The 14,749-nt window shown below is 39.3% G+C and overlaps 1 protein-coding gene across 3 annotated transcripts in view; it reads left to right on the forward strand.

Moving 5' to 3' along the window:
• PEAK1 (pseudopodium enriched atypical kinase 1) overlaps positions 1–14,749 on the forward strand; it is a 270,601-nt gene that overhangs the window by 231,775 nt on the left and 24,077 nt on the right. For all 3 annotated transcript variants that reach the window (XM_049852705.1, XM_049852706.1, XM_049852707.1), the window contains one exon: positions 1,602–1,798. In XM_049852705.1, coding sequence (XP_049708662.1) covers positions 1,602–1,798 — 197 coding nt within the window. The remainder of the gene's footprint in view (positions 1–1,601; positions 1,799–14,749) is intronic.

The following is a 14,749-nucleotide window of genomic DNA, read 5'->3' on the forward strand; positions in this document are numbered from 1 at the left end:
CTGTAAAGATTACAGCCTTGGAAACCCTATAGGGCAGTTCTACTCTGTCCTATAAAGTCGCTGTAAGTTGGAATCATCTCAACGGCAATGGGTTTGGTTTTTTGGTTTTTAGTATAGGAGATATTTCCTTTCCTTCTTTTCTTTTCCTTTCCTTTGCCATAACGAAAATAGGAAGAAGAGCTGGTGAGTGTGTGAAGGTCTAGGGACACTTTTCATTGGACCTGGAAACTTCTAAACATGCCTGATTTTGAATTTATTCCATTGACCAGCCCACTGAGATTTTCTAACTAGGCCAGGTTTCTCCACCAGCATTTAATGACCTTTCCATCCCCTTGTACTTAATAGCAACAGAATTAGTAGAGTTCTAGCAGACCGGGGGCTGTGGGAGATGGGAAGAGGTAGCTATAAGCAGAGGAGCAGTGGTGAAAAAAGATTGGGAACACAAAGCATTGTGTATGACCATAATGGTATGTGCTTCAGATTCCTTTTAATGCATGAGAATAACTAGAACGTGGGATTTTCTTTTCCATTTGCCTTACCTGCTGCATGCACACGGGTGAAAGTTGGTGTTTCTGTCCTGCAGGCAGTAAGACCTTCCTGGCCTCACTTCACCTACTAAAACAGTTGCTTCTATATTTAGATATTCTAATCTCAACTTTATTCCTGATCCTTTACTAAATACTTTAGTAAATCCTTTAAAAAAAAAAAAAAAATCAGCTGCCACTGAGCCGATTCCAAATCATGATGACCCCACGTGTATCAGAGCAGAACTGTGCTCCACAGGATTTTCAGTGGCTGGTTTTGCCAGGGCTTCCTTCCAGAGTACCTCTGGGTGGAATCAAATCACCAACTGCTTGGTTAGCAGCTGAACACTTCACCATTTGCTCCACTCAGGACCTCCCGTAAATAGTATATCATAAATACTATATAGTGAAGTACTTAGTATTTACTATGGCATTGTAGTGCATAGGGTTGCTGAGTCGAAATCGACTCAACAGCACCTAACAACAACAACATAGCATTATAGTGCTATAGTACAATATTGTACTATAGTGTAGTGTAGTACTTTACTAAATACTTTAGTATAGTTGCCTTTAACCAGTCAAGGATTTAGTTCCCTCTGCACAGTAGTTAAGAGCTACAGCTGCTAACCAGAAGTTCAGCAGTTTGAATCTTCCAGCTGTTCCTTGGAAACCCTATGGGGCAGTTATACTCTGTCCTGTAGGGTCACTGTGAGTCAGTATCGACTTGATGGCAATGGGTTTGGTTTTTTTGGTATCACTATCACCACCCTCTACCTAAAAAAAAAAAAAAAGTTCCACCATTTGCCTGTCATTCTCAATCTTCTCTCTCAGCCTACCATACTTCCTTTACCAAACTGGGGTCTCAGTAGGTATGGATCAAGGTAAATAGAGTATTGGCCTGCATGCAGGACTGCTCTGTGTTCAGGCAGGTATGTTGGGGGTTATGAACCATTGCTGTGACTATAGGGCCAGTCATTTACATTTATAGAGAGTATATGCCTTCCATAAATCGAAATTTTAGCAGGACCTTTGAATGCCAGTATAACATCCAAACAAGTGTGGTCTGGTTTGTTTCAGTCATGTGACCCATGAAGTGACAGCAGAAGATTTTTCTCCTCGGGATCCAAGGACTATTGTCGTGAAGCAAGATGGCCGGGGCTGTACTTCAGCCACACCAGCACTGCCCTTACCAGAACTGGAGAGGGAAGAAGAGAAAGAAGACACTTCAGATCCTGTGGACCTGAGCTCTTGTAGTGCAACATACAGCAATTTAGGTAAGTGCAAGTGTTACGTAAGTAGTATTTAAACTTTGCCTTTTTATGCACTAGCCAAATGCTGTATTTCCCTGGAGGGATGATTTTATTGCTTCTTGGAGCAAAAATTGGAATTATAAATTTTTACCTATATCAGAAAAAACCCTGGTGTTTACAAGACACATATTGAGCACCTGCTCCCATGAGCCCTGTGCCGTGTGCTAAGGGTGCTGACATGGGGCATGCCTTGAAGGACTCACCTAGGGTGGGGGAGGGGTGAGCTTGTTATAATTTCAGTATATTATAAATGCAGTGATATACACATGGAATATTTTTTATATCGCACAGGGGAGAGGTAAAAAGAAGGCTTCCTGGAGATAATAATTAATACCTGAGCTATTTTAGGTGATTGACAGAGGGAAGGAAGAGTGTTCCAACCAGAGCCAACAGCATGAGCAAAAGCATGGAGATGGTCAACAACTTGGTGCTTGGGGGCTGGAGACTTAGACAAAATCCTGAGTTTCAGGCTAAACCATAGACTTCTTGCTGTTTGTGATAGTGAACCATCAAAAGATCTTAAGCAGAGAAATATTGTGATTAGATGTGTATTTTAGGCTGTCATGCAAGGACAGATTAGAAGCAAAGTAGTTGTTCGCAGGAAATCTGGTAGTTGGAAACTATTGCAGGGCCACATAGAGAGATGAGGGAGGGAAGCATAAACTAAAGTTTAAAGGTAAAATACATAGGACTTGGTGGTTAGTTAGATGTGAATAGCGTGAGGAAACCACGACGTATCCCAGATTTATGGCTTGGAGCCAAGCGGATTCAAGGAAAGTAAGATCCCTATCATTGGAGGTGAAATGATAGAAAAAATGTACTGTGTCCTTTCGGGCAACTCAGTCATAATAACCCACATGCAGTTGAAAATACATTGTGTAAGGAAAGACTTCCATTCTAAGTTCCAGAACCTTACAGAACTGGAGGTGCGGGAAAGTATAGTACAGTTTACGCAAACAACCATCATGGATACCATTTTCCAGTTGGAACTGATTTTATGGTCAATCAAGTTTATTGATCCTTTCCCATTCTTTTACATTTTATGGGGCATATTACAAGATGAAAAATTTACTTTTTACTTACTATATGCCCTAAGATACTATAACATATCAGGAATTACATTTCAGACATTCTTACTACACCAAAATTTCTTTCATAATGTCCTTAGTAAAATATACAGGAATTTTTACTAATAGTATGGTATCTTATGCAGCCCTTTAAATTTTTTCATTAGTCACCATCAGTTAAAGTTAATTATTTCATTTGTTTTTTCAGTTACATAGACTGGTAGAAAAAATAGAGCATTACCTCCATGAATATTCCAAGTGCCTCACATATATTAATTCATTTAATCTCCACAACAGCCTTATGGATTATTATTCTCATTTTTAAGATGAGGAAAGTGAAGCTAATTTCCTTGCCCAAAGTCACAGAGCCAGCAAGTGTTGAACCAAGATTGGAAAGAGCCCAGTTGGTCTTAACCACTGGACAATAATGATCCTAACCACTAAATTCTTACAAAATATTGAAGGACTACAGCTGTGTCCCTTTTTTTTTTTTTCCTTTTTTATCATACTTTTTAGATGAAGGTTTACAGAACAAACCTAGTTTCTCATTAAAAAGTTAGTACACATATTGTTTTATGATGTTGGTTAACAACCCCACAACATGTCAACACTCTCCCTTCTCGACCTTGGGTTCCCTATTACCAGCTTTCCTGTCCCCTCCTACCTTCTAGTCCTTGCCCCTGGACCAGTGTGCCCCTTTAATCTCATTTTGTTTTATGTGTGTCCCTTTTTTTTAAAGTCTTCTACTTTCAGACACAGAATTTAAGACTTTTTTTTTTTTAAAGATTATGATTACCTAGAGTACAAAAATACTAGGTTATAGATGCCCTAATCAAAAAGGTAACTTTCTTTCTATCTGTTACTTTTCAAAGTATGTGAAGCCCATAAAATGTTGACTACTTTTCCTTAAGTGCTTAAGTGGCTATGTACTTGACTCCATAAGATACAGAGTTAGTTGCTTCTTTGGAAAGGTTTTACTACGTGAGTTAAATTAATAACTGAGTAACAGATAGGATTGACTCCATTGGTTCTACTAGCTGAGGGTTTTTTGTTTTGTTGTTGTTTTTCCTAATGGTGGCATTGGGCCTTACCTTTTTAAATACTTTTAAAAAACAAGCTATTCACAAGAATGCAATTTTAAACTACCCCTTTGAGTAATATTTTAATGATTTAAAGCCCTTTTCTGGCTTAAAAAATGTGTGTGTGTGTATTTAGAAACTAGAAGGAAGCAAAACCTCTTGATGCAATAGCTTTAGTTCCTTTAAATATTCCAGAACCATTCCATAATGACTACTTTCTTTTTATTATTATTATTTTTTTTAATGAGATATTAGATGGATAGACAGAAGGAACTAAGGAAGGGAAGTTCAGGGTTACCATCATTTTTACTGTGGGATTTATTTCTGAAATTTATATTGTAAAGTGGTCTTAGGAAACAGTATAACATAGGAAAAAGTATGGGTTTTGGAGGTCAGGCAAATTTAGGTTCAAATCGCAGCTGTGCCACTGCCTGTCTGCATGATTGTGGATGTGGGTCAGTTATTTGATATCCTTGAGCTTCAGTTTCCTTATCTGGGATGAGGGAATAATAGCATCTACCTCATAGGACTGATGGCAGACGAAGTACTTGGTACATAGAAGTGCTTAGTCATGATGAATTTCCTTTATTTCTCCCCAAGGGTATGTTGTTGCTTCTCCTTTAAATAGTTAGATGTGCCAGCCAGAAAGTATAGAATAAAGTGGAAAGGATTAAAAATGTTTATTAAATGGCATTGAAGAAGCAGAACAGCAAAATATAAATTAAAAAAAGCATGGGCTGCCTGCACAACTAATGACCAAGGGTGTGAAACATTAAAAGGATACAGGACCCCAAGGTGGCTAACGGGACCAACCAGAGCAGAGATGACATTTTGCAGCAGTTTAGCTGTGGCAGATCCAGTTCCCCAAGGTCTGCTAATAACAGCAAAATAAAGGGACATGGTTTGAATTTCTTTTGTAGTTCCCACATTTCTTATATAGTTTTGAAAAGTAGTAAGTTTTGTTTAAAAACTCACTTGGAATAGACCTTGATCACCCTACTCCAGAATCTCCCACTAGACCTCTCTACCCTCTAGGCAGTCTCAGAACTCCTCTGTGATGTAACAAGAGCTGTTGTGATTCAGCCATTCCCACAAAAAGCTGCTGACTTGTGCAACCCATACTTTTTTCTTTTTACCTTAGAGATCATTCTCCAGGGTTAATTTGGACGCCCTTTTTCTTGTCCTTAACATAAATAAAGCAAACTTTATTTAAAAAAAAAAAACCCCAAAACCCATTGCCGTCGAGTCGATTCCGACTCATAGCGACCCTGTAGGACAGAGTAGAACTGCCTCATAGAGTTTCCAGGGAGCACCTGGTAGATTCGAACTGCAGACCTTCTGGTTAGCAGTCATAGCTCTTAACCACTACGCCACCAGGGTTTCCTATTCAATTTTAGAGGTGTACAATATTTCAAGTGCTCAATAGCTACACCTGGCTAGTGGCTACTGTGTTGGACAGCAAAAATAAAGAACATTTCCATCATCACAGAAAGTTCTATTAAACAGCACTGTTTTAAAGAATTGGTTTTTTTTGAGGGGGGTGGTTATATTGTTGCACAAAAACCGTATTGGTCTTTACACAAATTGAAAACCCCTTAAGAAGGCTTCCCCTTACAGAATGATGACTTTACTCTGTGTGGAGGTCATATGAGATCACTAAACAAACTCTGATCTATGACAACTTAATCTACCCCAAACTGAATTGTGCAGGGTGTCTGCCATCCAAAATGATTTCCCAGAGAAGTGATAGAATGTCTTCTTAATCAGACCTTTTAACATTTTCCCCGTTTCTCGTGTCTATCTCAAACTGTCTACAAGAAAGATCACTGGCTTTTCATTTGGCGTGTCTGACTACTTTATCAGCTTGCTAAAATCAGGAGCATATAATGACTTCTACTTTGTTGGAAATCAGTTGGTGACTTTAGTTCTTCACTCGCTTTGTAACTGAGTACTCTATACATTGCTCTTTAGAAAGATGTTTATCAAGTCTGCCTTAACTCGAGGGCAGGTTTTCGGCCTGTTCCTCTTTTTGTGTCCCTGCCACCTCGCATAGTAGCTAAAGCACACAGTGACTGGTCATTGGCCCATGTTTCAGTGAATGAGCCACACGTGAGTTTTGAGTTTGGCTTTGTAAGTTTCCCAGATTAGGGAAACCTTCCTCAGGAAGGTTTTAGGAAAACTTCAAGTTACGGTTTATATGCTCCATTAATCAGCTGACTTTTTTTTTTTTTTTTTTAATTTGGGTCTTAATTCAGGGGTTTTTAAATTAAGGAATTATATAAGCCATGCCTCTGTTTCCTTTCATTGTGTTCTCAAAAGAAATTATCCACATTTCTCAACTTACTTACCTTGAGTGTCTCCTTCAGGCTGTACGTTCAAATCCTGAAAGAAAGCACCTGAAAGTCTTCTGTCTCTAGAACTTCCTTTGGCAACATACTGATTGTCTGTGTTAAACTTTAAGAGATGGGTGTGCCTAAAAGAGTATCATTACACTGCTGACCTTGATGTTGTAATTATGGAGTCCTTTCATTTTAACTCGCAGATTTTTTTAACCATCATGAGAGTACATTACCATTTATTCAGTAAAAAGTTACTGAACAACTTCTATAACCCTGACATTGTTCCACACACTATGAAGCTAATAATTTGGATCCAAAGATTAAAGAATTGCATGCTTTTAAGATTATTTGGATGTTAAAAAAAAAAAAAAAATGAGATTGACAGCCTTGAACATTTGTTTTGACCATTTGTTGTACTTCCTAAAAATGTAATTATTGCTATTTAAAAAGAAATCATAGACTGTGTCCCTGTTTTTTAAGCTAACTGCATTCACATTTAAAAATAGTTTCCTATATGCTAGAATTAGTTGACAGAGTGAAATATTCAAATTGCATAGTTAACTTACCCCCGAATAAATAATCTTTGCTCTGGGAGAGGTTTTCACCAATGAGGCCTTGTAAAAATTGAGTCTGTCACCTGTTACACCACTGTTGACATTCTTTAAGGTGGCCTGTGTATATGTTTAAGACTAAGCCCAAAGTGGTCTTTGGAGTTCAGCTTTGTTTTATTATTTGGCATGAAGTTAATGTTCCCTGTGGTTTGCCAGTTGTTGCTTACATTTGACAGTGGTGGAACCCAGTAAAATAATAATGCCCAGGTAGATTAGGACCCTTCTTCTAAACTGCTGATGCCTGCTGTCAAAGGAAAACATTATAATAGGTGCTAGGTTTTGGTTTGGGTTCAGCCAACAAAAGACACTTCTCACTTGACAAGGCCAGTGCAAAGGGGTGGTATGTGGCATCTATATTTAAAAATAGCAGTGCTTAGTTCCTAGTTTGGAAATGTTCATCCCTTCTTTTGCCCTCTACCCTCCCGTGCCTTTTTTATTCACCTACATTACTTGTCATGAACCTTAGAAAAAAATTAGGGAAAGAAGATTGAAATTTCAATTTAAATAGAAAAATGGCTCCATTTATTTGGGCTTTAATACTTTTATTCAGCCAACATTTACTGACCCCTGGTACGTGCTAGATGAGGTGCTGAGAATACTAGTGCTGCTGTCAAGGACTCCTGGTCCAGGCATAAGGCCAGACTATTAGGAGCCTATGTGATAGTTGCTGTGCTGCAGATATTTAAAGGTTAGTGAAAGCCTCCTCTGCCTGGAGGAGTCTGGGAGAGGGTCACAAAGGCTTTGAGCAGAGCTTGAAGGAAGAGTAGTTGTTTGCCAGGTAGAAAAGCAAGGGAGGGCATTCCAGGTGGAGGGAACAGTATCGCACAAAGGCCTAAAGCTTGACAGAGAAAGGAATGTTAAATTAACTACAAGTAATTAATTCAGGGTGGCTTGAGTGCAGAGTGAAAGGGGGCAGAGTGGGAAAGATGAGACGGGGGAAAGCAAGTCCAGATCATAAGTGGTATGCCTGTATCACAAGAGTGTTATTTCCCTATGGGAAGTAGAGAGCCACTGAAGAATTTTGAATAGGGAGATACGATTGGGATTTTAAAAGATCATTCTAGGAGCTAGATAGGAGATGATTGGAGGATGGGAGACCAACCAGGAGACCATGCCTGTTCCTGTCTTGTTGGAATAGGGAGGTAATTATGATCATTAGCATGCTGTTCCTATCCAAGTGGGTCATCGCTAAGTGCCGTTAACCCCTAGCACCCTAAGACTGTGATGATTGCCAGGTTTTAAGCAAACATTTGATGTGGTTTGTCCTTGATGTGACTTTAGTGATAGTGCCTTTCAGTAGATCGGTATATCGGGGCTCTCGTGGCATACTGGTTAAGTGTCGGCAGCTAACCAAAAGGTCAGCAGTTTGAATCCACCATCTGCTCCGTGGAAACCCTATGGGGCAGTTCTACTCTGTCCTGTAGGGTCACTATGAGTCAGAATCAACTCAACAGCAACAGGTTTTTTTTTTTTTTTAATATACAATCATCTTTAAAATAACGATCTTTAGAGCTAATATTCTTATTTCCTTTCTATCTGTTATCGTACCAATGTTGTAAGTTGAAGGAGCACCATGTCAATCATTTTCCTTCCCGAGATGGCTTCTTTGAAGTAGGGTCATTAAATCATTTCCTTTTAATCCCTCTTTCATCAGTTGCTTTTCAGAACATAATATAGGACCTAGTCTGTCAGCCTGAAACCATTTTTAAATAGGGAGAAAATGAAAGGATAGAATATGGAAGCTCGAAAAGAGAGGAGGATAAGGTTCAAGTGTGATTTAAGCAGACATATTTGTCCAAAAGAACTTTTTTAGCCTATAGCAAGGCAAGATCTAGAACACAATGTATTTTTTTCTGTTCAGAGTGCTGGTATGCCACAAAAATGTAGAGCATGTGATGTTATATCAGGCCTGCCGAAAGCCAAGCTTAGTGTCTGGTCCCAGAGGCTAGAGAGGAATGTACGGGATCAAATGTTTAAAATAAAAACAGCTAAGATACCAGGCTTTTAAAACATTGGCCCAAATGATTGGAATTCGTTAGCAGAGCTTGCCGTTCTTGGAGGAAGAAAAATTAAAAACACTTTTAGACTTGGGAGAATGGCCTGACCTACTTGCACGAAGTGTGGAATGCTTTGTGGTTTCATTGGTAGCATAAACGTTCCTGATTCCCATGTGGAAATTTTTAGTTAAGCAACTCCTTAGCTCCCAGGAGATCATATCCTGCTGTTTGGGAGGAAAAGACACTATTAACTATCTTTATTTCCATGTCCCCTTGGCTGTCCATCTCAATTTGGAATGATGACCAACTCTTCTGATTCTTCCTTCAGTTCAGTAGCCATTTACCAGTACACTTGCCAGGTGCCTCACACTGCAGGTTCTGAGGGAATGTAAAAAAAAAATACATACCTGTGTGTGTGTGTGTGTACACACATGTTGTTGTTATGTGCTGTTGAGTCAATTCTGACTCATAACAACCGTATATGAAAGAGTAGAACTGCCTCATAGAGTTTTCTAGGCTCTAATCTTTACAGGAGCAGATCACCAGGTCTTTTCTTTTGCAGAGCCGCTGATGGGTTCAAACCTCCGACCTTTCGGTTAGCAGCCAGTGCTTAACCATTGTGCCACCAGGTCTCGTTACACACATTATAAAAGGCTTAAAATGCTGTAAACCAAAAACCTGTTGCAGTAGATTTGATTCCGACTTATAGCTACCCTACTGAATAGACTAGAACCACTCCAAAGGGTTTCCAAGGAGCAGCTGGTGGATTCAAACTGCCGACCTTTTGGTTAGCAGCCGAGCTCTTAACCACTGCACCATCAGGATTCCAAAAATCCTCTAATAGAGCCAAAAGGTACTAAGAAAACACAGAGGGTGTGATGGCTTCCAATCTGGAGGCGGCAGAGTAAAGAGTAGGAAAAGCTTGAGTAGAAAGGAGACATTTGAGCTGGGCTTTGAAAAAACAGTAGAATTTCAATAAGTAAAGTTAGGATGGAACACCTCTTCTGAGGCAGGGATGTAAAAATAAAAACATGGAGCATATTAAAAGAATAGGAAGTGAGTGACTCAGGTAGAAGGGCCCATGAGAAATAGTGATAGATAAGACTGAGAGTCTTGACCAGCTTGCTGAGGAGTTTGGACTTTATCCTGTAGGTAGTACAAAGTGACATGATCAGCCCTCTTCAGACTCCTCAGATAAGAATGAAGGAGCTCCTGATGGTAATAGACCTTGTCTCAGTTGGCAGTTCTGGGAAAATAAAAGAAAAAAACAACGCTTTTAGAATCCTCCATGATTGTATTTCTTTGTTCTGATTTGGAGAAATGGGTAGATAGCGGGCCCTCATTGGAAGGAGCAAGAATAGGCTCATGTTTCCAGTTTTCTTTTCCATTTATTCAATCATCATACATGTACTAATCAGCTACTCAGAGCCAGACTGTTCGCTTGGTTCTGGATATATAGATGAGATGCAGTCTCTGCCCTCAGTGAGCAAATCAGTAGGAGACTTAGACAGGTACACAAGTAAACTTGTAAGTACTAAGAAATATTCACAGGGTTTATCTAGGGCCCCAAGGAAGGAGAGGTCAGTTTTTGGGGGGTGGAGTAAGAAACGCTCCTTGGAGGAGAGACTGTTTGAAGATGAGAGGGCAGAAGGCTCCATGAGAAAAGGCACAGAGCACAAAGAAGCATGAAATAGCCAAGAGTGCTGAAGACACTGCAGGCAGTCAGGTAGCTGGGGCCTAGGATGCAAGGGAATGCTGTAAGAGAAACAGGTACACCAGCACCAGGTCATGAAAGGTTTGCCTGTTGTGACTGGAGATTAGGACTTGATCCTGAGGACACTGGGGGATTTTCAGCAGAGGACTGCCATGATCAACTTTGGTATTTGAAACAGTTCCCTCCAATGGATAGTGCAGTGAGCAAGACAAAAACTGGAGGGAGTGAAAGGAATCATGAGATTGTCACAGTAGCCAGACAAGGATTATAGGACCTGAACTGGTACAGTTCGCTGCTTCTAACCTTCTCCATATCACTTCAACTCTGAAAGGTCCGGGTCAGCGACAGAATGTGAGGGCTTTCTCATTTTGACACAACAGAGCATATTTCTGTCATCTTGTGAATGTACTATGGCTCTGACTTCTTATATTAGCCAGGAAAAATAGGACTGAGGCAGGTCTGGGAGGGGGGCCTTACCATCACAGGAAGAGTTTAGTAAATGCCCAATCCCTATGTCCTTGGTGAGTCTAAGGCCACAGAGGAATGGAAAGTTGTGACTGAAAACTGAATTTATGATGCTTTCTAAGGATGAATCGTCTAATTGCTTTATTGAGATATAATTTACACATCTTAAAATACATCCTTTTAGAGTATACTATTCAGCGGCTTTTAGTATATTCACAGAGTTGTACAACCATCACCGTTATCTAATTCCAGACCATTTTCATCATCCCAAAAAGAAACTCATTAGCAGTCACTCCACATTCTCACTTCTACTTAGCCCCTGCAACCACTCATCTACATTCTGTCTCAATGGAATTGCCTGTTCTGGACATTTCACATAAATGGAATTCTACAATATGTGGCCTTTTGTGTCTTCTTTCACTTAGCATAATGTTTTCAAGGTTCATCCAAGTCATAGCATGTATCAGTACTTCATTCCTTTTTATGGCTGAATAATATTCCACTGTATGACTGTGCCATTTTGTGTATCCATCTATCAGTTGATTTGGGTTATTTCCATGTTTCAGCTATTATGAACTAACCGTTCAGTTAGCAGCCAAGTGCTTAACTGTTAGCCATCCTAGTTAGTGTGAAATGGTATCTCATTGTGGTTTTGATTTACATTTCCCTAATGGTTTACATTGAGCATCTTTTCATGAGGTATTGGCCTGAATAATATTTCCATTTTCATTATATGTATACACCACATTTTATTTATCCATTCTTCTGCTGATGGACACTTGGGTTGTTTCCACCTTTTGGCTATTGGGAACATTGGTATACAGATATCTGAATCGCTGCTTTCAAGTCTTTTGGGTGTATACCTAGGAGTGAAATTGCTGGATCATATGGTAACTTTTTGAAGAACTGCAAAAATGTTTTTCCACAGTGGCTGCACCATTTTACATTCCCACTAGCAATGCTTGAGGGTTCCAGTTTTTCTACATCTTCTCCAACACTTGTTATTTTCTGTTTTTTTGATAATGGGTGTAAAGTGGTATCTCATTGTGGTTTTGATTCGCATTTCCCTAATGACAGGGGGAAACCCTGGTGACATAGTGGTTAAGAGCTACGGCTGCTAACCAAAAGGTCGGCAGTTGGAATCCACCAGGCGCTCCTTGGAAACTCTATGAGGCAGTTCTATTCTGTCCTGTAGGTTGCTATGAGTCAGAATCGACTCGACGGCAACAGGTTTGGTTTTGTTGTTGTTGTTTTTAATAATTTTTATTGTGCTTTAAGTGAAAGTTTACAAATCAAGTCAGTCTATCACATATAAGCTTATATACACCTTACTCCATACTCCCACTTACTCGCCCCCTAATGAGTCAGCCCGCTCCCTCCTTCCAGTCTCTCCTTTCGTGACGATTTTGCCAGTTTCTAACCCTCTCTACCCTCCCATCTCCCCTCCAGACAGGAGATGCCAACACAGTCTCAAGCGTCCACCTGATACAAGTAGCTCATTCTTTGTCAGCATCTCTCTCCAACCCATTGTCCAGTCCCTTCCATGTCTGTTGTTGTCATTTTTAATGACATTGAACATTTTTTCATGTACTTACTGGCCATTTGTACGTACGTGTTCTTTGGATAAATGTGTATTCAAGTCCTTTGTCCATTTTTTAATTGGGTTACTTATCTTTTTTTGTTAATTTATTCTTTTTGTTGGTATCGTAAATGCAATTATTTTCTTAATTTCAACTTTGGATTGTTCATTGCTAATGTATAGAAATAAAATTTATTTTTTATATTGTCTTCTATCCTGTAGCTTCGCTTAACTGGATGTTAGTTCTGATAGTTTTTTTGTTTGTGTGTGTGTGTGTGTGTGGACTCCTTAGGATTTTCTATATGTAAGATTACTCCGTATGTGAATTGTTGTTGTTAGTTGCTGTGGAGCTGTTTACGACTCAGGGCAACCCCCTGTGTGCAGAGTAGAACTGCTCCATAGGATTTTCAAGGCTGTGACCTTCCAGAAGCAGATCGCCAGGCCTGTCTTCTGAAGTGCCTCTGGTTGGGTTCAAGCCGCCTACCTTTCAGCTAGTAGTTGAGTGCTTAACTGCTTACACCACCAAGTGACTCTTTCTACATGTGAAATTATTTCATCTGTGAATAGCGATAGTTTTGCTGCTTCTTTTCCAATCTGGATGCCTTTTCTTTCTTTTTCTTGCCTAATTGCCCTGGCTAAAACCTCTAGTACAATGTAGAATAGAAGTGGTGAGAACAGAAACTTGTTTTTGTCTGATCTTAAGGGGGAAATAGCCAGTCTTTTATCATTAAGTATAATGTTTACTTCTTGGTTTTTCGTAGATGCTCTTTATCAGATTGAGGTAGTTCCCTTCTATTCCTAGTTTACTGAGTTTTTTACCATGAAAGAGTACTGAATTTTGTCAAATGTTTTTTCTACATCTATTGAGATGATCATGTGGTTCCTCCCCCCCACCCCCACCTTTATTCTATTAATATGGTAAATATTACATTGATTTTCAGATGTTAAACCAATCTTGCATTCCTGGGATAAATCCCACTTGGTCAGGGCATATATAGTCCTTTTTAGATATTGCTAGATTCAGTTTACTAGTATTTTCTGAGGGTATTTAAAAGGGATATTAGTGTTTGCTGGGTTTGGCACCTGGATAATATTGACTTCATAGAATGAGTTGAGAAGTGTTCCCCCCTCCTCTCATTTTTGGTAGAGGTTGTGAAAGATTGGTATTAATTCATGTTTAAGTGTTGGTAGAATTCACCAGTAAAACCATCTGGTCCTGGATTTTTCTTTGTAGGAAGTTTTTAGATTAGTAATTCAATCTTTTTCCCTGTTATAGACACCTGTACAATTTTCACACTTTTTTCTCTTTCAGCCCTAAATGTTTATTCCTTCAGTCTTTCAAGAAATATTTATTGAGTATCAATTATATCCAGGCCCATTCTTGGTACAGAGGCTAAAACAATGAATAAAACAAAAGTGCTAGCCCTCTTAGCATTCTTATATTCTTTCGCTCTCTCATTCTCAGCCTCTTCCTATACATGTTGTTTGTTTATGTTTAATGCAACTCTATGCATTGTAAAAATATTGTTACATGTGTTCAGTGGAGAAAGGAGGCCCTTAGGTTTGCTGTGTGTATTGTCCCGGTTTGTAAAAACTCTTAGGCATTCTTGAGGATGGTTGTATGCATAGGAAATGGAATATATTATCGTCATTACAATCACAGCTTATATTGGTGCTTACCCTTGGCATTACTACAAGGACATGAATTTAACAAAACCAACCGTTCCTCTGTTCATGACCCTACTCAGGACCTCCAATGCCATCCACTCCATCTGACCGTCAGTAGGAACATTATGCTCTTGACTCTGAGATATTGAGCAGAGGCCTCATTTTAACAGCATGAATAATTTTAATAGCTGTTATAAAAGTTTCATGGTGTATTTCTATGTCTTTAAAAAATAATGCCCCCCCACCACTGTACAGTAAGCCTTAACGATATCATTGAACACACACAATTGTGTTTTCTATTCTTCTAAGCAAAAATCTGGAAAGTAAGCAGAGATGGCTGGTTCTTTAACTAGGGCTTTTAAAAGATGGTCCAGATTTCCAAAGTAGCATCTCTCA

This window comes from Elephas maximus, chromosome 13, assembly GCF_024166365.1.
Source record: "Elephas maximus indicus isolate mEleMax1 chromosome 13, mEleMax1 primary haplotype, whole genome shotgun sequence".
Taxonomy (NCBI): Eukaryota; Metazoa; Chordata; class Mammalia; order Proboscidea; family Elephantidae; genus Elephas; species Elephas maximus.